This window comes from Gasterosteus aculeatus, chromosome 8 (assembly GCF_964276395.1).
Source record: "Gasterosteus aculeatus chromosome 8, fGasAcu3.hap1.1, whole genome shotgun sequence".
NCBI lineage: Eukaryota > Metazoa > Chordata > Actinopteri > Perciformes > Gasterosteidae > Gasterosteus > Gasterosteus aculeatus.
This window is the reverse complement of record NC_135695.1, coordinates 5,461,976-5,485,758: the sequence shown is the minus strand read 5'-3', so window position 1 is coordinate 5,485,758 and position 23,783 is coordinate 5,461,976. Positions and strand designations below refer to the sequence as shown.

General features: G+C 46.6%; 1 protein-coding gene across 1 annotated transcript in view; it reads right to left on the bottom strand.

The window, feature by feature from the left end:
• Positions 1-7,313: 7,313 nt before the first annotated feature.
• Positions 7,314-23,783, bottom strand: part of LOC144411429 (uncharacterized) — a 113,193-nt gene continuing 96,723 nt past the window's right edge. The window contains exons 7-8 of the mRNA XM_078108082.1: positions 14,876-15,081; positions 7,314-10,326 (exon numbers count right to left, since the gene is read on the bottom strand). Coding sequence (XP_077964208.1) covers positions 10,221-10,326; positions 14,876-15,081 — 312 coding nt within the window. The 3' untranslated portion in view covers positions 7,314-10,220. The remainder of the gene's footprint in view (positions 10,327-14,875; positions 15,082-23,783) is intronic.

Sequence of the window (23,783 nt, the reverse complement as noted above, 5' to 3'; positions counted from 1 at the left end):
CTGCACCAGAAACATGCCTTCCTCCAACACGATACGTGGAGATTCCCTTAAATGAGTCTTAACACGTCTCCTGCTTCACCTTTCGTAACCTGCCTCGGACATGAAAGGTTAATCCCGTGACAGGGTTAAAAACCTATCTGGCCTTTCTGGTCACATAACATCCCAATTACTTCAACGATCTCACATTGAATGTGTGTGTCGGGAGGAGGGGGAGGCGGGGGAGGCGGGGGAGGCGGGGGAGATGGGAAAGAAGAAAAATACAATAGATAAAAGTCTGTCTCAGAGTAAAAGATAAGTTCTTATCTTAATCTAATGACTCCGCGGCAGCATTAATTTGTCAGACCTGGCTCGCCGGGAAGGAAGACAAGGGGAAAAAAAAAAGGAAGGAGAAAAAGTGCCGTGTACACAGTGTTAATAAGGGACATCTCTCAAGTCTCGCTGCCTGCGATCAGAGGAGAGAGGAACAGCGGCGGGACACGCGTGCTTCATTCTACGCTTCTTTTTTTTTCTTTCTACCTCTGCTAACGGTCGCTAATTAGCACCGTATCACCCTCCACAGCTCCCTGCCGTGGTGAGTATTTATAACCCGGCCCCAGCGGCGCGGTGAGGCCGGTGGCTGCGTCCAAACATGTGGCCGGACGGCATCGAACTAAAAACAAGATGCGCGACGATTTCACGTGGACTAAAGTCCCTGAACCCTTAAAGGGCCCTTAATGTGAATCACGAATGGAGTCTGATTAAATTGCTCCTTCAAAAGATGCCTCTCGGATGGCGTTTCCGGGCCTTGGCCACTCCCCCGTGTTGGCGCCTTTGCTGACGCTACGAGTGTATTCACGCGTTCCACGGATGGATCCCTTTGTAATCAAAGCGCTAGAACCGCCAGTGTTGGCGACACGCTTTGCTAGCGGAGCTCCCCGCGACCAGACGCCGTAAACGGCGTGCAGAAACAAAGGACACGGCTCGCGAGCTGCGATCCCTTCCGCGAGACAAAAGGAAAGCAGAATGCGAGCATTGTGGAAGAGCAAATCTCCAAAGATTCATTTAAAGTGTTCACTGAATTGTGATTGTTTTTAATTAATGGTTGAATTGACTGCTTTGTTTGTGCGTTCCTGGAGGAAATGAGCTGCTCGCATATTCTGCAGAAGAAAAACCCTAAAAAAAGACGCGTCTCTCTTGACATTTGTACTTTGTAGTCTCAGGTTGCTAGTGTCGGGGTGCCACAGCTCACACTGGGCGAAATTAATCTTGAAGGAATGTTATTCTGCACTCTGATTGAAAACCACGGCCTTGTTTAAAAATCAATAGAGGCGGCGCTGCCAAAGCTAAATGACAACTGGTGGTTTTCATGAGAGCCGAAGGTGAAACAGGTTACAAGTGCCAATCGTGGAAAAAGCCAATGAGGTCAGCTGATGCCAAACAAATCACAAAGGGCCGATGTGCATAGTAGCATGCTCAAAAAGAACTGGTTTGTTTTTAGTGACACTATGCATACGCATACGCCGGCTGTGTAGCAAAAGAGAACCTGCTGCTGCTCCGATCCTCCATCTGTGTGGATACAGGAAGCGTTCGCCCACAGTATCGAGTGCCGGTCAGCGGCGCTTCGGCTGCACTCAGAACCCAACGCACAATCAATGGAACAACGAGCAGAAAATGGAAGAAAACAGACTTCAAAATGTGCTTTAAATGAACCGAACGCTGGAAAAAAACAAAAAAAACTCCATTATGCATGAGATGGACGATTGAAAACGCAGCCGGAGCACCTGCTGTGTGACCCTCAGGGGACGGTTGAGACACGGTAAAAGTCAAAAATCAGTCTGTCCTCGAATACATTAGACGCTGGTCAAAATCACTTTAACACAGAATCAGAAGCTTATTGCCACGTACGTTACACACACAGGAATTTGTTTTGTTAAGTGGTGCAGTTTTACATACAATAAAAAATATCAAATGAAAGAATAAAATACAGTACAATTAGATACAAGTACACAAAGCAAAAAAAAAAATGAACGTCTTCACTTGCAGGTGGAGTCGGGCGCGTGCAGCTGAGAGAGTTTGTCCTGCAGAGACGGGATGATGGTGTTGAAAGTCCACTAACTGGATCCTGGCGTAGGTTCCCGGGGAGTCCAGATGCTGGAGGAAGAAGTGGAGGCCCACGTTGGCCGTGTTCCTCTACTGACCTGTTGGCTCTGTAGGCGAAGTTGCAGGAGGGGGTCGGTAAAGGTTTTTAGGTGGGACAGGACAAGGCGCTCAAAGGACTTCATGTCGTTAAGTGCAGCATGGAAACAGACCAGCAGCGGTTGTTTAATTCCGTTACGGCGGATCAATCTCACAACGATCTCTCTGCTAAACACGGCCTTCTACGGCAAGTGGCCTGCTTCTGATGTCCAACAGCGTTGGCTTGCTGAAAAAAGGAAAACTGTCACAGGGTTTGTGCAGAAGTGGCGTGGCGACATCGCCAAACAATTTGCTGCGTTAAAAAAAGCGAAGGCAGCATTTGGTTTGAATCCCTTTCAAACGCCTCGGAGACCTAAAGGACTTTTTCACAGAACACCTCGAGACTTGATGCCGCATCAATGTAACACTGTGACAACGTCGGCACACGGCGTGCTCCCTGACAACGCCGTCAGGGTATGTTTGGAGTGGATCCCAAGTTTGAGATCATTCTCTCTTTTGACCCGAGTGCTTTGTGATGATTTTGTCTTCTGCGAGCGGCGGAGACAGAAAATCACTGAGATATCTCAGGAGCAGCGATATTGGAAGCGGAATTGAGTGAGCATTACAGGCTGCATCCCTGCTGCGGCTTTTAACACGCACTAAATTACTCCGCGTCCACGCCCGTACTCGATATAAATCCATCAAAGGCGAGAAGGGAGAGAAGGAAAAAGAGGGGAAAAAAAGGAAAGATGGGCGCGAGAAGTGAACACAGCGCTATGTGTTTGCACCCAGTCATTCAGGGCATTTAATGAACCATTTGGAGAGTGTCTCTCCGGTGAGCAGGCGCATGCATCCTTTGGTAGGAGCACGTTTCCCGGACACGCGGGCTCTCACCTAAAGGACGGGTGAACCGCGCTCAACTTCAACTACAGCGAGAGCTTCGCCGTGGTTTTTGAAGGGAGGCAAAAACTGTCAGGCCAGGTTGAGCAGAGGCAAATGTCACCTTGTGCGAGTAGTGATGCGCCCCCCCCCCCCACAAAAAAAAGCAAACAACAGCTGCGTATTCTAGCTGGGGCAGCGGGGCATCCATGGGAGCATGATACCACAGCGCAGGCGATTCCCCTGCACGGGCCTGTCGGCCATGATGTACGTAGCGGACCAGTATCTCCTCCACCAGAGCTCAGATTGTTTTGATATTTTTATTAACGTGTCCTCAATCATAAATCAACCCTCCGCTCCGCCCGGCATCAGATTACAGGTAGAAGTTATCGGACACCTCGCCGCGTGTCTTGGGTTTAAGCTGCAGCGCTTCCTCCTTAAAGGCTACATTTGGAATACAATATACATACTATTATGTAAATGGTCTCGGCCGGTATAGCGGCCGGGATTCCAAAGCAGCCTTTCCATTCACCAGGCGTGAGAGAAGAGCCGCTGCAAAGGGCGGAAAGCACTTCCTGCAATGCCGGGGTTCAATGTCGTATCGCTTGAAAAAAAACCTTGGAGGACGTCATTTTGTGTGGTTGTGATTTCATCCGCAAAACAAACAAACAACAAACAAAAAGGACGTATCAATGCATTGTTTGAGTACCACACTGCGTATTTTCATCACAATAACACTCCATGCCCCCCCCCCCCCCCCCCATCGGGCCGAGCAGCAGCCTGGACACATTCTCATGTCACATTAACTTGCCAGTGTGCGCAGAACTGTCAGGCCCCTTAAAGTCCCTGGATGCTATGTGTAATTCCTTTAACACAAGGCCACGCAGATATCCTTATCATCGTGCTAATGGCGTGCTAATGCCACCCTGCATCCGGTGAGCTCGCACAAGGCAGCTGGTAATTCATTTAATTCATTCGAGCCGACACGCGGCGGATCCGAGCGCGCCGCGTGCCGCGCTGACGACCCGAGTGCGCGGCCCGGACACTCAGCAGCCTCCGTCCTCCAGAGGTGATCTCAGGGTCGTGTCTGATTCTATCACAGACTTGGGGGCGGGACATCATTTATGTCTTCCTATCTGCAGCCAGGGAAGATCTCACGTGGAACACTCAGAGGTGAGAAATCAAAACTGACAATTTGTGAAAAAGTATAGACGCAGTGAATCAATCTGCCATCTTCCCCTTTGAACTGCGACCGCTCTTGACGAAAAGCCCTTTTCTGTGATCATTGGCTAAGAGATTGCCTGAATTTGTTTAATACGTAAACACCATCTGTATTTCCTTTAATCCTCCTCAACAGGTAGCCAACTCCAGAGCCGAGCCCCCGTCACTCACAGCCCAGGAGGTTTGGCTCTCTGACACTCACATTCAAATCGGCGTATTGGTGCTTCAAAGGGAATATCTCGTGCGCATGTGGTCTGCAGCACTGCGGGCGTGTTCGGCTGGATCTCAGTCAGCGCAGAGCGGGACATTTATCTCTCCTGATGGATCCGGCCGCTCATTACGAGGTGCACTCGGGCTAACGAGCTGTGATTTCACATGGGCCTTGGCTGGAGTTCAACGTAATATGAGCGGGCGGCATTAACAGGTGGAGTTTTGGGGAGCAGGCTCAATGCAAATTCAAATTTCGGAAAGGAATGATTCCGATTTGCTATTACACTTTGGATTCTGCTCGACGTGCCTTTAATTGAAGTGTTTGCCAGCGTAAGGGAACGTGCACCTGATAAACACTAAATCATTTTCGGATTTTGACATTTGTATATTTATATTTTATATCAGAAATAAACTATATAAGCAACCTGGTCTTACAACTAATTACCTGACACTGAATAGTTTGCTGCTGCCTTTAATTAAACCTTGAGACTCAAGGATGAAGTAGATGCTTTTTACTGATCTGCATTGCAACTTTTATTTAGTCTGTTTTTACTTGAATTGTTTTTAAATGTCCTTTTCTTTTGCCTGATGTTTTGATCGTGTTATAGTTTTATATATTGAATGACATTGTAGTGGGAATGTGAAACACATTGGACATCTGAACTGACCCGGGTGCTTGATACTGATCAGAATGGGTGGTGGGACTTGAGATGAAGGGGTCCAGACTGCTGTCCCTGAGCCATGCTACACTCAAAGTGTATTTTGGCATTTGATCGTATGAGTTGTTCACGCTGCTGGTCACATGACTGACGTGATTTTTTTTATAAGTTAGCGGCAGAGTCTGTCAGTCCAGTCCAATGATTCACAGGAAATGATCCGCTTTAAATCAAGGATGCTGTTCTGTCCCATTGATGTGAGCCGCACTGTTTACCGTTTACTGCATTAAAGCTAAATTACTGCTATTGCAAACTGAACCGCTCTACTTCTGCCAGTTAACATTGAAAAAGGGCGGTTTGAATGCACGTCGTCGAAAAGCATCTTAATGAAAAAGTCATTTTTTTTGTTATTGTACCAACATTGCAAATCACAAAGCTTGTGAAACCCGAATGATGAGATCATCTAACATTTTGATTTGATATGTTTTGTATTAACAGTGGGTCAAATCACCAAATGTGAAAGGTGCTGCGTGTAGAGATGAACGCACAATGACATTAGTATCGTCCAGCTCAATGTTTTGGTTAACTGGTTCACCCCTTTTCAGTTTGGCCTCTGTTCTCTGCTCCCATCGACCTCGTTTCCAATAACAGCGGCCAGCTGTGTTCAGCAGAAAGAGCTCTAATGAATCACCTTCAATACCTGCCCAGCACCAACCTGCACATGTCGACATCGGCAACTGGCCTTTCAACATAGTGAGTCATTACTGAAAGAGCTAAAGAACGCTCTGGAATTGGTGGGGACCAAAACGAGAGATAAAAGCAGAGCGAATGTTGAACCTGGATGGACATGGACATGGGGAAAAAAGACGAGGGTGAGTTAGCAGGAAACAGTTCCCCCTATCAATTACATAAAAGTTCAGCCGATGTTGCGTTTACAGCTTGTTGCTTCCCCCCCCCGAGGTGGCTGAGAAAATCAATTATTGCTGCCTTAAACAATTAATCAATTATTAAAACTCCCGTGGATGGGACGTCTCTTGCTTGACTAAACAATGAGTTGACTAAATGTTCACTGGTGCCACGCGGTGCTACTTCCTATTGTCTGCCCACTGCGTTGACATCTGATCTGCTTGGTTGACCCGCTGACGAGCCCTGACAGCTATGAATCAGATCGTTATGTGCTAACGTGTCGATGGCGGCCGCCTGGGCAGCTGGAGCGAGTAGGTAGGCCATTAATCACCGGAGTGGCGGCCACATCCCCAACTCCTCTCGTCCGCATTACAAAGTGTTTTTGAGCCAGACACTTGGACACTGGATATGGTTCCAAAAAGCGTGCACGCTGGAAATCAATGTTTTGGACAAATGCAAGCACACGTAGAGAGCGCGGTGGTCCCGCCCGACACCTGGAAGCGGTGAGACGTTGCCGCCTGACGAGGGAGTCGAGGACACATGCGGTCCGCCGAGAGAGCAGCGTTAGTCCTGCAGGAATGCGCGGTGACCTTTGCGTCCGACGTTTGCGACGGTGCCCCGTCGGTGGGGACAGAAGCAAGACAGCCCACCGGAGGGATGCTCATCCCACGTGCCCACCTGCCTCTCTTACCGCAGTCTGTCGTACCATGTGGAGCCCCAGATGTAGCAGCCGCCATAATCCACACTCGTACACTCATGAAAGTGTCCATCTGGCCCCACATGCACGCATTAAGCCCCCCGGAACCATGCAGGCACGGCCGTGGACACTGGGAAGCCTCTGCCGGGCCTGTCGCGGTGCCATTAAGCAGATACGGGAGTGTGAGACACCGCTGTCCTCCCGCCGTTGTGTCTACGGAGAAGGGCCCAGGCGAGGCGGCGCAGAGCTGAGAGTCACTTGGCTGTGACCGAGAGGTGGAACGGAGAGGGACTGAGCGGGATAAGCCCGCGGAGCTCGCTGCTCGCAGAGCCCGGCAGAGTGGGGAGGATCTTTTTACATTAGCTGAGCCTCAGGCACATGCAGAAAACGGCAGAGCTCCTGCCTGGCGGGAGCGGTACCAACATTACAGCCCTGCTTCACAGCTGGCAATGTTTATCCAATCAAAATAAAATACTTTTTTTTTTTTTCCTCTTTTGCAGATCTGGAAAAAATATATTATGTACCGTCGCTTGACCAAACACAGATAGAAGATGACTCAGTGCAAACATCAGATAGAGAGGCAGACTCCGTTTTTCCATACTGACATTTATTTAATTCTACATGCAATTGTTTTATAGAGGAGCATTTGTTGCAGTACATTGAAGGATAACATTATGCATTGAAGAGAACACTTTTCTATGTCTCTTGGGGGCAAAGAAGTCAGATGATTCCATCAGGATATTTTTATCAGCGTTAATTTTGCACAGAACAACTCAATAACCGAAAGCATGCAGTAAAAACAAGACCATTAACCAAAGGGTTTTGAAGATGTGGCCCGATCGCTTGTGTTTGCACTCCAATGTACAATTGGCTCAAGGAGAAATCGAAGGCGTCAACCTTTAATGAAAAGGGTAAAAGTCTTGACCCTGATCTCCAAAAGTATGAATATGTGTCCTTTAACAAGCCTGCTGTACTCAACAAACCCACGAAAAGGCCTAAATAGTGTGTTTATCTTTGTATCCACTCTTCTAGTGGATGTGGATTCTTACCATAAAAAAAAGCACTGCAGATTGTAATTAGTCAATCCCTCATATGCTCTCCTGATGCCCCTGATACTCAATAAGAACACCAAAAGCCTATTAATTCACAACTGAAAATAGTCCAAAAGCACAAAGACATTGAGATTCTTCAAAACAAGTCCCACCGCCCGCCCAAAATAAAAACCTGCATATCGGTGACCTCTATGAGGTACGGTGTTGGGAGCTGACAGAGTGAAACTGACGTACCAAAACACAAGAACATCAGACGAATAACATCTAGAAGAAATGTTTAAAGTGCTGATTGCACTTGGAATAAAAGGCCTTTTAAAAGGGATGTTTGGTTGCTGGAGAAAATAAAGCGCTGTCAGAAAATGAGGGCTTTCTCTGCGCTCCCGGAGGGTCCACAGCTCACTCGGCTTCTCAATCATAACGCTCACTACGCCAACCGGTCCTGCTCGCTCGTTCATCAGCCTGCAGTGCAGGTGACACAAGTCAAGTCGAGTGGAATGTTAAAACGTTTTCAATCAGGGTTTTCTGATTTCTTCAAAATATACTTTGTATTTTCCGTGAAACTGGGAGTCCACAAGCGTGCCGAGACCCCTGAAACGTTCAAACTCCCAACGGCCCAAATGATCACATCTGCAGTCTCATCGACCACCTTCAATTGCTACTTTGGAGTGTTTGGGCCACGTCCCAAATCCGCATATCTGAAGACAAACCCTTGAATTCATTCGTGCGTGCGGGGGGGGGGCGCATCGCCAGAAGTACCTGTGCGACCGGGCATTGTTACACGGATGGAGACTCTCTGCATAGAGGTAGAAGCTGAACAAATGTAATACAGCTCGTATCTAGAGTATCATCTGCAGCGCAGAGGGAGTTAGAACGCTCTCCTTGGGGCGGAGCTGGTCATTCAGTACACACGCGTTTGGCTTTATGGGCACGGACATAATGATCCCCTGATTTTAGGCACTGTGCGTCTTTTTAACAAGTACTGGAATAACCTTGTAAAGACTCTTTTTAATTGGGTCTTTAAGGACACGTGCCTGTAGTCCGTCTGGGCCAGTGGCCTTCTTCTGGCTTCACACTGGCCCACACTGGCCCCACAGAGTCAAACCGACTGTAATAAACATTTAGCTCATTAGCAAAGGACGCTCTGTTACTGACAGAGTATTCTCCCCCCCCCCCCCAACCCTCCCACCACCATTAGTACACGTTAGCTTCCCCGTGCTGGTCTCATCTACCCTGTTGTCACAACAATGATATATTTCTCTTTGTGGTTTTTCTCTGTTCGTTGTCAACGGTGCAAAAGGCTTTTTTACCTCCCACATGAAGAACTCTTTTGATCTCCATTTTTCGGTCTTCCACGCCTCATCTATCACGGAACTTTTAATAAAGGAGGTGACCCTTCATGCCGTCGATGTAAGACTCCAACAGGCCTCACGTTACAAGACCACACTCACTACGAGCGGCTCTGCTGACCCGTTTCGCCGGCGTCACTAATCCAGCCAAAGGGGGAATAACATGTAGCATGTGGCACAGTGATCGGTCCAAACAGTCTCCAAGATGTTGCCCACAAAGATACATGCGTGTTCCAGATTGAGCCGATCTACGATCCTGCATGTCTGCTCGTTGTAGAACCTCGAGAGATCGAGAGCCCTTTTTGTTCCTTCTCGACGGCGTGTGTCTGAGAGACAGCAGGTGTTCAAAAGCCGCCACCTGAGTTTCTGTGCCGCTGGAATGTCGTTACTCTAACAATAACCCCCTGCCCCCACATGAAAAACATACAGTATGTGCTAAATAAAAGCTTTTATTTATTACTGTGACCCATAGACAAAATGAGGCTTCTACAACAGGAGGGCTACTTGTCGGCCCCTCCTCCATCTCCGCGGCAATGGTTCACGTTTTAAGGACTACGGTAATCTTTCGCTGGGAAGCTTCACTCGTTTCTGAAGTAGCAGCTGGACAGACGTTGCTCTCGCCCCGTCCTCGTCAAACCACTTCACAGGCCATTCAATTAGCTGCAGAAGCACGGGAGATGGAGCCATTACGGCGCTGATGAGATGCACAAGGACAGGTGACACTAATCAGAGCGGCGCCCCATTGTCTCTGTGTGGACATCGCTGAGGAAAGAGAGTGATTCCAGGCGGTTTTGCTTCCCTTTTCCCTCAAGCACACTCGAGCAAGCTGCATGCATTAGCTTCTTTTTGGTCAATTTGCAATAAGTGAAAAACATACCGATGGAATGTGAATGTGTTTGCCTCTAAAATAGGTTTTAAAGTGTTCGATCCCGTGACTGCCACGGCGAAGCTGTCGTCCGTGGGTACCATCCACAGGATTTACTCTCAACCCGTTTCCTGGTTACTGGTCCAGAAGAAGCCGAGACGTCCCCTCTTTCCTTTCGTCCACTTTCCCCTCCGGTGAAGCGCGGCCTGCCTCTGCTGAGGCCTCGGACCGCTTTCAGCAGGCCAGGCTCGTCCCGTGCTCCTCGGGGCCTCTGGCCCGGATCGTGAACGCGCTTTGCTCCGCCCGCCGGTAACAGCCGCTGAGGTAGCTGCACAGACACCTGAGGAAACACCACCCAAGTACAGACGTTAGGTGGGAACGGACTCGAGGGGCACGAGGTACGATTGCTTCAGCCCACATATTTACCTAACCGCTGTGACGCAACCCCAAGGACTTAATCCTAATCTCATTGCCAAGTCCCTCTCTGTATCAACTGGGCCTTCGGAGTGTGTGGGAAACTACCCCTGGAAACCGGCCCTTTAGACCTTCGCTCCATATTAATGTCAATAATAACAATGAATTTAAACTATACATTTTATTCAATCCTATCTCATATAGATTTCATGTATGTATATTTAAATGGGGACACACGCTATGTCAATAAGAGGCGTTTGGAGGTGTTGTTAAGCAGGACTATTCAAACCTTTGCCAACAAGCCATTTGCACTGCTCCCAGTCTTTATGCTAAGCTAAGCTAAACGTCTCCTGGTTTTACCTTCTCATTTAACGGACTGAATGGCTGAGGTTGACTTTTTCTTGCAGTGTACCAAAGATCCGCTCTCCACGGAAGGGAAGATGTCAGCTGAAATGTATTTTTTCCAATTTTCAGCTTCAACGGTAAACAAAGAGGCCCCTGAGGCCCCGCCTCCTCGCCTACCACCACGATTGTTTATTCAAAGTTCACGGATATTAAACATGTCACCTGTTTATAACCCATTCAACGCTGCACTTCTTTGGTTACGAAGAACTATATTTTGCACGTGTGAAACAGATTGAAGTATATAGTTAGAAGTTAAATCACACAATCTTTTCCTAACCGTCATAACAGAATGCTGGAATGAAATAAGTCGCCAGTAAAGTTTCCTCATGATATGGATTCGTAAAGAATGACATTACATTTGTATTATATTTGTTGGTGGAAACGAGCTGTATTTGAAAGTACTTTCAGGAGACATTGTGGTGATTGGAGGTTACCTCCACACAGTGAGCATGAGTCTGTGTGCACACAATTCATTGTTTAAAAAGAAAACTTCCCAAAAGGCAAAGTGTCGCACTTTGTTCTACCACACAAGAACAATATGCGCGTTGCCAATGTTCATGTTGCCGCATACCAACTATCACAGCAGTGAATTTGATTTGGTTTGTGTGACTGGCGTTGGAGCTAATCACGATAGCTTGGCTCCTCGGCTAGAAAGCCTCATACTGTATCATTTCCTACAATCAGTCGCCACTTCATGTCGGGACATGAGACCTTCCAGTCGTGCTGGTGACCGGATGGACGACCTGAGGGATCAGTACTGATGCTGGTTATTTAACTATACCAGTAAATGAAACATCTGAATTCCCCACACTCTCCCGGCAGATTGACTTGATGCACAACCTCAGTCCACACAGTAATTGGCTGCTCAGGCAAATCAATGCCTCGGATCAGAATTGAAGCATCCTGCTTGTTTACAACATCTATCATTTGTTCTTATCAAGTGCGATCACAGCAATTTTCCCTCCCTTAATATAGCTTTGATGGGACAAAGAAAAGCTCAATTCTCAGAGAATTGGAAAACACATTTCTCGCGCTCCGCGGTAACTAAACTGTCAACAGATAAGAGAGTCCATAGATTCAACTCCCGGGTAATTCATCTTACAATTGTGCCGCTGCCTTTTCTGTTGGAGCAGCTTGTAAATATATTTTGAGGCCTTTGCTCGAAATGTGTGCAGTAGCATGCAAAACGTGTACACTTTGAGCCCCGTGCCCGAAATTCTCTCAGCTCATGTGAAGCTGCTACATCCCCGACAAAAGAAGTCCGTTTGTACTCTTGTGTTCACTTATATGTGCAAAGAGGCCGCAGAGCCACTCGTCCTCGGGCAGCGCTGCAAACCGCTGCAGACGGTAGCGTGAGGTGAGAGAGCAGTGGAGGCCACTTTGTATCATGTCAGCGCTGGCGGTTAGACGCCATCGCCACAGTGTCCCTTGTCACCAATCACATCCTTTTAAAGCACCCAGGGAGCTCGACGCCCCCGCCCCCCCCCGCCCCCTCCCTCGCCCCAACCCCCACCCACCCCCTCTCTCACACACACACACACACACACACACACACACACACACACACACACACACCCTTATCTGTCAATGCTGCTTAAATAATGTAATTAATGACTTAATTAACATTTCCATAATCTATTTTAATAAATCTAACACGGCATAATGAGAGTTTCTAACCTCCAGGCAATGGCATATAAAAATTCACAGTGCAGAGCCGCGTGGTCAGGGCCCTGTCGCAGCGCCCCCAACGCTCACTGTCACAGTGAGGGAAGGAGAGGGCACATGTTGTGTGACAGCCTTCCGAAAGGCAGTTCAAGCCTGACAAATGTCATGTGACTTTGTGAATGTGTCCACTAACAGACCTGCAGCACGACGATGAGGGCAAAAAAAAAAAAGAGAGAGAAAAGAGAGATGAATTTGAAGGTTCAAAATGTTGAAAACGAGCCGGGGTGCAATGGATGGAAATGAGAAGGAAACGGTCTGTAAGTAGACAGCGAGGGCGAACCAATGATTTCAGTGGGTTTCCTTTTACGGTCATTTCATAGCTTTTAGCATGAGAACTCAAAGCTGCTGTACCCTTTGCTTCTTCTGTTAAAATGTAAAATGTCTTTATAATGGCAGGGCAAAAGAAACAGCTTTCCTTTTGAACAGATGAAGCGTTGAAGGGTGAATATTTACAGCAGCAGACTGTCTCTGCATAAATACCCATTAACTCCTGTGCTGCCTTCATGGAAAGGAAACATTTCACCCACACAAACAACAATTAGTAGGACGATGTAGTCTTTGCATTCTCCTCTCTTCGTGGAATATTCATATTGCTAATATTGCTAATACAAATTAGCAAAATGATCATTACTTTTATTTCTTGATGTTGAAAAGATCCTTACTTAATATGTTCCATCTAATGATATACTCAGAACTGACCTATGGTGACAAAAATTTGACAACTTAATTGCTTTGCAGCAAACAAAACTTGTATCTGAAGGTCTGTAGCCATGGCAACTGACAACAGGTAATGGAGGCTCGTTCACTGCGAGGCCAGCGAAAGGCTCTCGGCCCTGCCAATAGTCTGGCATTATTTCATGTTACCGCTTCATCAACAGTCGGCGTAAATGAGCAAATGAGTGCACGTTCACCGCAGGAAAAAGGTCATCGCGATGTGTTTACTGGCTAATCTTTGTCTCGTTCCCGTCTCAGAGACAACCAGGCCAGCGCGGGGAGAGGGACAAGGGGGTTGCTCCTCACGAGGACCTCCACCCTTGGGGTGAAGAGTGACTCAGATTCACCCTGACAGGGGGCAGCAGGAGGCTGGCACATGCAAGGCAGCACAAGCACCACGGGGCACCGATCTCTGAGGCCAATCAATCCTAATAAGGACACCCGCCAACCTTCCACTTGCACCAGTAATAATGAAAGCGTCAGTGGACAGAAAACCTGTTCAGTGCAGCGGGACACCTCCAGTGTTTCATAATGATACAGCAGATCTGGGCTACGGTTTTAATGTAATGAAAGGGATGATTCATGCACAGGAACAACGTGTTAGCGTTCTAACAGTACGGCAGTTCGCATGACAGCATATGTGAACCTCTTTCAACTCGATACCTGCAGCCAAGTTCAGCCAAGAATGTTGCTGCAGCGTCTGAAGCTGCTGAACGTGTTGTAAACAAACCAATTTCCTGTCATAAAATTACAGCTCATTACTAGCGTGGACGTGGGCTTCTACAACATAATGATGCAGAAGCACATTACCAGCGCAACCATATTTATTAATTGCCAGTTCACTCGCCACATTCCTTGGAAAGGCGCTTGATTGGGGGGGCAAAAAAAAGTTACGAGGCTTGTTGAGTTAATTACAAACAGCCTCTCTTATGTTAGTTAATCCTGGAGAAAGGACTGCAGCAGAGCGCCGCGTTTTCATTTCGCTGCTCGCACATTAACCAGTTTAAATTGATTGGAGGATTACATCACTTTTACTACTCCAATTATTATTTACAATTATTTGTTTTAAGCCGGGCAGCTTTTCTAAATCCCGTCATTCAGTTGACTATGGCCGGTCAATATGTCGCATTCGTTTTTACAATCCACTGGCTATTCTTCAGACATGTGCAGCCTGATTGGTGCGCTGCTTTAGGTAATTACAGATTACGTAACCGGTATTTGTAATCTGATTACAGTGACCGCCATATGTCGCTTTCTGATGACAGGGCGGATATTGTTTATGCCAGGAATCTTTTTCACTGGATGTTGATAAAAACAGACTGTTCATTTACTAATGGTTTTCAGTACCACAGGCATCTTTCCAATTAGCAATATGGAAATGGCGAAGCAGGGGCGGGGGTCGGACAACAGCGTGTTCTTAGAGATGATCATTTAGACGACACCGACACTTGAAACTGACATCAAGTTGCAATTAAATGTTGCAGATTAAAAACACTTCTAGGACCGCAAACACAACCAGAGGAGAGAGACCGTGACCATCATTTGAATTATTAATGTTCACCAACATCAGACTTTCAATCCACCAGAAGAGCGGCTCAAACACAAGCGTGAAAAACAAACAAACCACTCACTTGATCAGCAGGATCTCTGCCAGCAGACCATAAGCAGCGGCTGCCACTTTGAAGGTGGTGGGCGGAGGAGGCCTGGTGAAGGCAGTCATCATGCAGTGAACTACATAAGGTACCAGACCCATTAAAGCCAAGCCGGTGATCAGCATCAGCCACGTCTGCCACTGGGAGCTCACCGAGCGCCATGGAGAGGTCCTCTGCAGCTGGTACTGGACAAGAGAGAGAAGTGCCATGACTTTAGCGCGCAGACACACCGCTGTGTCCAACCACTGAGAAATCCAACAGTTGGAGATTGATGAATTTAATAAAAAAAGGTCCAAAGCCGCAAGCTGTAGAGGACGGATGGTGTCGACATGGCCTGCAGGTGTCGACGGCCCTTTTAAGATAAACCTGGAGAAGGTTGGTGATCCTGTGACCTTCCGTCTAGCACCACCATAAGGTCCAAAAAGATTTGTGTCCAATATGCAGATTCATGGCCAAATGCCGGCAAAACTCCTCTGTGTTAAGTGGTGGTCATGACCAAATGTTAGCATGCTAACGTGCTAAACTACAAGGGTGACTATGGTAAGGAATATCTGCCACACTTCTTTTTCTTTCTGTAAATTGATTCACAAGAAGCTGTAGAGCCGTGTCAATCCAACCTGTGCTGCTTGTGATCACACCCGGTGTTGAAGCTGCAGGCATTTATAGGTCTGGATCTCCGCTATGTAGCCTTATTAACTTCTTGTTAAAACCTTTATGAGGTGTGAAAAGACTTAACCTACTCATTGTCTTTGTGTCATAAACATGAGAAGAGTGGATCACACTCATCTCATCTCGACCAGGTTGTAGTTATTAAAGGTGGGGTTGGTCATCCTGTTCAAAGTTTATTTTGGATATTTGTTCAAATCCCAATAACATCCTGACAGCAATTAATCAACCAAATCCTTTGACAAAAAAAAAGAGGGTGAAACGAGGTTGAGAATCTGTGGCTGTCGTCGGGCTGTAACAGGCCCGTCTCATCATTGCAACTGACCCGAATGTAATGATTGGACTGTGCATGTTCTGCCCTGCGGTCATCGCTGTTCACAAGTCTCCCACAAGCTGCACCAACAACGGCCCCTCTCAAAATCTACCACACTCAAGCATGTTTCTCAAGATGCCCACACTTTGCTTTGAATTAATGGTCTAATGCACGAGTTTCTCACTCGTTTGTTTTAAAAGTCTTCACTCTATGGTGACACAAACTAGTTTAGTTGGTTTTAAAATAATCAATAACACGCTGAGCTACCAGGGCAACGAGTGAACCAGGACACACTTTTTCCTGGTAACTGTAATGTGAACCCATAGTGGAGAGAAAACAAACCCCCTTTGTTGGAATAAACTCATTAATACAACCTCACACCTGTTCTAAACATCCACAGCTCTTTTGTTACCTGCGAATTGGCACTTAAAACAAACAGACATAGAAGAAACGTTCACACTGACGCATACATGACAACAATGGAGGATGTGTGCTGTCATGGAGCCGGTATGCAAACATTGCCTTAAATCCTCTCCAAATATCCCTTCGCTCTGGAGGCGAAATAAACCACTTGAAGAGCGTTTGATTAGTGTCTGGAATTCATCCGCAAATGCACACTTGCCCTCTTTCATGGCTGCTATTCATTAATTAGATTCTTTGTGCAACTGAGCCATCCTCAATGTTTAAGGTTACATCAGGCCTCAGTAAGTGGCTGCCTGATAACACAATGCATCCATCTTCATTACTAAGCGCTTTCTGTCTAGGCTCGCTCCTCCACAAGTGAGCTATGTCAGTAGGCTCAGAGGAACTCATACATTTCTTTGCATTCAGATTGTGAACTTTTGCCTCCTTTGATTTAAGTCGCCCTGATTAAATGATTAGGTTGTGGTTTCCCCTCGTATCGGGTTCCTTTGTGGTGATTTTTCCCTTCACGGGGTGGAATAGTGGTGCGGCCAAATGAAAACCAAACAGCTCGGTGTGTTCTTAGATTATAAACTATCTTCATGAATGCATTGAAGGGATTGTCACATAAACAGTGCAGCCAAGGAATCTGTAAATACTGTGTTAATGTCACATTCCATCCTGTTCTATTGAATCCATCGGGATTTAGCCATTGTTGCCAATTAAAGCCAAGTAAAGTAAAACTGGCTCTTTTTCATTTCAGACACTGGCCATATGTGTAAAATAAATAGATTTCAATGGATTTAGAATCTGGAATGTAATAATTCAGATAAGATTAAATTTGAAATTATATTTCTACCAAAGGAATCATCAGAATGCACACTAGTTTCTTTTGTCCATGTAACCGTAGTCCTTTCTTTCTGCCAAAAAGAAGCCCAGACATTCAGACAAACCGAAACACGCGTATTCAATTCGAGAGGGAATATGAAAAGACTCAACACCCAAGGCCATAAAGTCGCAAATGTGTTGCCACACAGTGAAGGTTTTCTGTTATTTACACATGGACCCTGATGACCCAAGCTAGCCAAGAGGGACTGACTGTCGGATAGGACTTACGGCATCTCAATTGTCTCTTCAAGGCTCTGACGGTGAGCCGGCAGCTAACAATTCTAACAATGCAAGTTATGGCGGGAGTGGAACAGTGCTAACATTATTTGACAGCGGCTGCTGAAGGAAGCTTCCATGAGGACGCTACATAGCTGCCAAAGCTTTTCCGTGTTTTCACAAGCATTCACGCCACACCTCCAATTTCTCACGAAAAAAAATAAATCTGATTTTGGGCCGAGACGCGTTGGTAGGTGGCGCTAAGGAGCGCATCTGTTACCCTGTTCGCTGCAAAGACATCCTCTTCATCGCGAAGTTAGCGACAGAAGAAGAGTTAAAAAGCGGGAAGAAAAATCCATCTGAGCGGAGACCAAGTGTGTTAATGGCACGTGGTTCAATTAAGAACTCACGCCCTTAAACTTTAAATCTTGAAAGCAATTATTTGTTTGTGTTTGTGCGTGTGAACTGTGTGCGTTGAATGTAAACTCAGCGGTCACAAGCAGCAGCAGCAGCAGCCACCTTGTTAAGCTGGTGGTGCACTGCATGCTCAGAACACCATAGCGTTGTTTATTTAGGCTGCTCACATTATCTTATTATTAACAGGCCAAAGGAAAGGACTCACTCTGAAGACTTCTCCAAACAGGGACCTCAGAAAATGACAAACCAGTTTCTGATCTGCGTCTCATACCTTCTTTTAAGTTATTTCATGTGTTGATCACAAAAAAATGCTACTGTGTAAGCACTTTATTTGTTGCACCTTTTTGTTTGATGGGTTTGAACGTGTGGTGGGAGGCTTGAATAATCAAAAATATTTCTCCCTAACTAATCATGTGCTATTTTTGCTGAACATAAATCATTAAGTGCTCTTAAGAATACAATTAACAATATAGGTTAGGTTTCAATTAAGAATTGGTTGAATACCATTGTAATCAAAATTTCCATCACCCTACCTCGGTCAAATTTCAAACACAGGTCTATTAATTAGGCTTTACTGTGGCGCATAGACAGTCATTGAGGCACAACAATAGTTTTCTGGTTGAATGTTCAGCTCAAGTGTAGAAGGCCCCACAAGTCAAGAGCAGATGAAAATGAATCAGAATAAGTTCAGGCATACCCCCCCAAAAATCCACTATAATGCAGGAAATCAAGACCAAAATGCCCTGTGGGTGGCCCTCCAGCTGTGTCTTTGCTTCACAGAATGTAACCAATGTTGTCCATCTCCAGTAGGCCGCCGCTATTGACGATATTGGGCCCCACAAACCACCAGATTGCAGGGCACAACATGGCTACAACGCCAAATTAATTCCGATCCCCGCATTTTTGAGCCACCAACGTGTGTGGCTGCGTGCGCGGTAAAGTTTTGGTCCCTCCCTTTGGTCCCATCTCACACCAAGGTTTTGTGAAAAGTTGGCAGCTGTGACACTAACGTGTGTGTGCGCGGTGCCTTGCTAGCCTGTGGATCTGCTAACATGCTAACATGCGCTACGAGGACAAACCAAACGTGAGTCAACAAAGCAAGAAGAAGCTTCAAAATCACAGAGGGACTTGCTCAGGTAGACATTACGCCACTATAGCTTTACATAACTAATAGTTGTTTGATTCTATATCGCTGCTCCTTTAAGGTTCGGTCCACAGCCATTGAAAACCTCTTTGGTGACAACCCTGAAAAGGCTAATTGAATAGAAGCTGTTAGCGTCACATCTATTAAAGCCACCGCGGCCTTTAGTCATATCAAGGCCAGAGCCTGTTTGAATCAGGTTAAAAGCGGCTCAATATGTTCTTTGTATTCCCTCAGCCAAAGGAACTATCGGTGGAGGGGCTGAGTAAAGCAGCCGTGAGGAGACGGGCCGCTGCATCTGTCTTGTGTCCGTGTGACTCGGCGTGGAATGTCTTCAGGGCTTTAGTGTTTTGGAGGCCAGCGGTTCAGAGGGAGAGAAGACACAATAGTCCATCTATTCCCTGAAGAGAAGCATGATTAAAGACACGCTGTATGAAGATATGTTTCACAGGCCTGGCAGACCTGCTCGCCCCTTTGTGAGGAACAGCAAATTACATTTCCTCAGCAACTAATCTTACATTCAAATAACACGTGGTAATCCAAACAGTAGGCTGAGAAGCAAAGCTATAACTTAAAAAGTCAACACGCAGCGCATTAACCACCGGTTAAAAATCACAGTGTGTTAATTACATCCTGATGTTTTATGACTATGACCTTTAAACACCATACCGATCAATCAATACAGGAGGGAAGCAGCCTATTGGGAATAGTTTGATCCGCAGAATTTGAAAGTAGGGCACTGTTTTATCCAAACACAATCATTATTAATAGCCGGACAGTCAACCCAAATACATGTTCTGCATATTTTCCACATTATCCCCTCTTCCTTAAGGAGTACAAACACAACACATGGTCCAGCATGGAGATCATTAATTAACCAGGTCACACTGCTACTGCAAAGCGGACAAATACAATAATATCCTTATAAAGGCACGGTCACACGGCCATTTTAATGACTACAACATATTCTCAGATTTATCAAAATCAAATAAGAAAAAGCTTGTATTGTTTTCAGATGTAATGCCCGAGGTGGAGCAATGTCCTCTGTTACTTTGGTGACAAACTTTAGTTTTGGAGCAGTTTACAGTGATAACAGAGGCACATTCGATGCTCGATATTTCAGAGGACGTTTTGGAAACAATGTGTGCTTGTGTTCAGACTAAAGTAGACCAAAACAGGCCCGTCGTGTTCAACAAGTTGGCTTCACTTCCATCCGTCTGAAAGTCGAGCTGTTCCTGGATTCAGCTGCTGCTATTTAAATAAACAAAGTTAGCTCTTTGAGTGGAAATGCTGATCAGCCTAAATTTCCAATGTTTTCAGCGGACTCAAACCGAACATGAAAACCCTTGAAAACAGGACATCGTGCTCAGTAACTGCTGGAATGAAGCGCAGAAGTTAGATTTTGAATCAATAACTTCAGGGAGGATTCTCACATAGTTTATTGCACGCTTTGTCATTTTGGGTTAGCGTGACTGTGCCAATAACAGAGGGCCGTCTCCTGTCGGCGGGGAGGAACAATTCGTATTTATCGTTTTCTCGTTTCTGCTTCTTTGTCATTTTTACCCAACAAACAAAGCTTCGAAATATGTGTATTGTCCCTGTAACCAAATACGATGGTCTTTGACGTGAAGTTGACACTTTCTTCACATGCCGTCTTTTTCTTTTTTCATCAAAAATGAATTCCAGTACATAAAAGACTCCCCGTTTGAACCTGATTGCTACGCTAATCATTAAACATCCAGTGTTAAGTGACACTTTGCAAAATGTCAATTCCACCTTTGGATGCCAAATCCGGGGGAACATCTGCGCACGTTTCCTGGTGCCGGTGGACTGTGGCCTTCAGACGTTTTAGATGTTTTTCCATTAAGCTAAAGGGGGAAATACATTTACTATAGGCTGCTAAAAAGCTTACCAAGGAACTGTACCACGTATACCTACAACACTTGAAGATCTGGATTGCTTTTTGCTGAATTCAGTGCTGAGTAACCTTTAACTGGCCGTTATCGGCGTATTGACAATCTTTAGTTAGATCTCCTAATTTAAGTCGCAACACACATTAACTGTGTGATGTGGAGATGCCCGGCAGCTCCGGAGACAGTCTCCCCTGTGCACGCTGCTTGTTTGCTGACAACAGGGATGAAGTTCTACTTAGCAGGACCGGACTGGAAAGTCTATTAACTTATTGAGATTAAGAGCCTGATGCCTTCCCTCCCACCCGACCCTCCGTGGCCCCCCTCCCCCGACCGGCAGCACACCTCCAAAGGAGAAAGGTGATTGATGAGAGCCATCAGGCGGCCTGGAATCTCTTCTCTCATTAGACTCCTCGTGCCTCTAGCTGTTTCAACACACACACACACACACACACACACACACACAGGGAGAGCATGGCGGCGTTGTCCATTCCTCTAACTTTTTAGAAGATAAGTATTCACACTAAAATATTTACCTCGAACATTAATCTCTGGGGAGTTAATTTTCCATTATACTTTTTCTCTGAGAAATAAAAGAACTTTTTTTAATGCCTGTGGTTTCCACTCCCTACTCTCCTCTCCATGCTCACTGAGCTTTCCCATCTTTAGGCGCACTCATGGGACTGCTTGTAAATGAACGTCCCGGGGGGGGGGGTGGGGGGGGCTGTGTTTGGACAGTGGGGTGGATCCTATCCTCCACCGCTGAGGAGGGTTGGCTTGAGTGGTGGAAAGGAAAGAAGGTTACATATGCATATCCCTAAAGCAGACATGATCAATCACATTAATGCGAGCGCAGCACATTATTAGTAGCATTACTATAATGTGCTGCTGATTGCACCGCTGCAAACCAAGTGGGGCCCAATCTGTCCAGATAAATAACCTCAATGTACCCAAGGCCAGATCCAAGATAAATAGTCAGAGTTAATAGAGTCAATTCCTTCTCCAGTACCAATGTAGATTTGTTTTAACTCAACTTTAAAACGTTTTTTTGAGCCAGTAATTAGGATAAATTACAGGAATTAAATAATGCAGTGTTAATAAGGAACAACCACAGGTATAAAGTGGAAATCTTTCCCTTCGCCCCTCCGTCAAACAGCGATGCGTCCAAATCATCGCAATGTGAGCAAGACTCAAGACAAAACGGATGGATCCAACTTCTAAAAAGCTGCAAACGTTATCATGTCCAACTAACTGGTTTACTACCCAACATAGAATATCTTATGAAGGCAGAATATGTTTAGCATCCGAAGGGTTCTGGTCTCCGTTTATGGTCCGAGCAGTACTGACCAATCACGTTAGAGCGAGCCTTGCTGGCACAGCGGGTGTCACGGCACGAGAGAGTCGCCTGGACGCACATGTAATCCCTGAAGTATCCGTGTTTGTGTGGAACAGTTGCTGGTCGGACTGAGCCGATGGGGACGGCCAAACTGGTGCCGAGCGTCAGCGGACACCGAACGCTCGTCTCCGCGGAGTAAAGATGAGCAGCCTGCGTTTGTCTCGCTGGGTGGCGAATCGGCCCTGTTCTCCATGTGTTATCGCTGTCACCTGCCTTTGTGGGAAAAGGCGAGCTCGAGGAGAGTAGAGGCTGAAACTTGGCTGGCGCCTTTGCAGTGAAGTGTAAGACGGTGTGAGAGGATGTGCGTGAGTGGGAACGACACAGAATGCCTTGTCTGGGAGCATTCGTGGGTCCGAGGGGGGGGGGGGGGGGGAGAGACACACACTGCTGGCCTATGAAGGGTGGGGTTTTGGTCATCTGCCATCGGATAAGATATCCTGACAAGGCAATCAAAGAGAAACAAATCCTGCAGCCACACAGGTTCAACCCTCTCGTTCCTCACCCTGATGAGCTTTTGAAAAATGGAGTGCGGTTGGAATTGGTTTTGTATGAGAGGCTTCAGATCTGTCTCTTGTCAGGATTATTGCCACTCGTCTTCATTGGGCTGCAAAGGTCCGTTAATTAATCTGCCTCTCCGTCTTAGTGGCCGGAGAACAAAGTGCCGCCAACCCTCTTCAGGCCTGGCGTGTACTTCCCGGCAAATACACACCGACTCCAGGATACGACTGCTTTGATGTTAAGCAACATCCCTAATCAGTATCATTAAAACACTACATCATGTCCTTCCTCTCTAATTTTATGAGTGGAGCTATTTAATTGGATATTTAATCTAATTTAGTTAATGAAAGTCCTGGGAAATTTACTTTGAGGGACAGTGATATCTCTTGTGATCAATGAAGCTGCAAATAGAGCTCCTCAGAGATCCTCCACTGACTGATTAGTGCGGCATTTACATAAATACAGTTAAAAAAATAAAAGCGCCGCCGCGACAGAAAATGTGTGCTCTACTCCATAGGAAGGTTATCCCAGATAAAACACGTCAGCTGATATCATTAAAAGCCAGAGCGCCGGCATGCGATCCGCCATTGATTAATAGGACATGGTGAGATTAATACGCTGCTGGATATCCAAACCAAGCTCATCAGAGCAAACGTGTCACCACACAACCGTCAGCTGTGAGGCTGCTGCTGCTGTTGGGAAGCGTCCGGCCGGACGACAGAAACAACAACAATGAAAGAGCAGCTCTCGACGGACGTCTTTCTTCTGCTTGCAGGAGCGTCCCGCGGGAGCTCGCCACTGGCACCGGACCGCGCACGGTGTCAGGTTGATCGAGCGGGGGTCGTCTGCTGCAGAGTGTCTGCACCTGTGCATTCCTCCGAGGCCTCGGATCCCAGCGACTCTTCAAGGGAAGCCTGAACTTGGCCCGCTGTTTGCGGCTCGGGCGTCCCCGGGCCTGCCCTAACCGAGAGCAGCCTGCGCTGTGTGCACTCACACACACACACACTCCTGTCACTCTGCGCTGGTGCTTGGGAATGTAA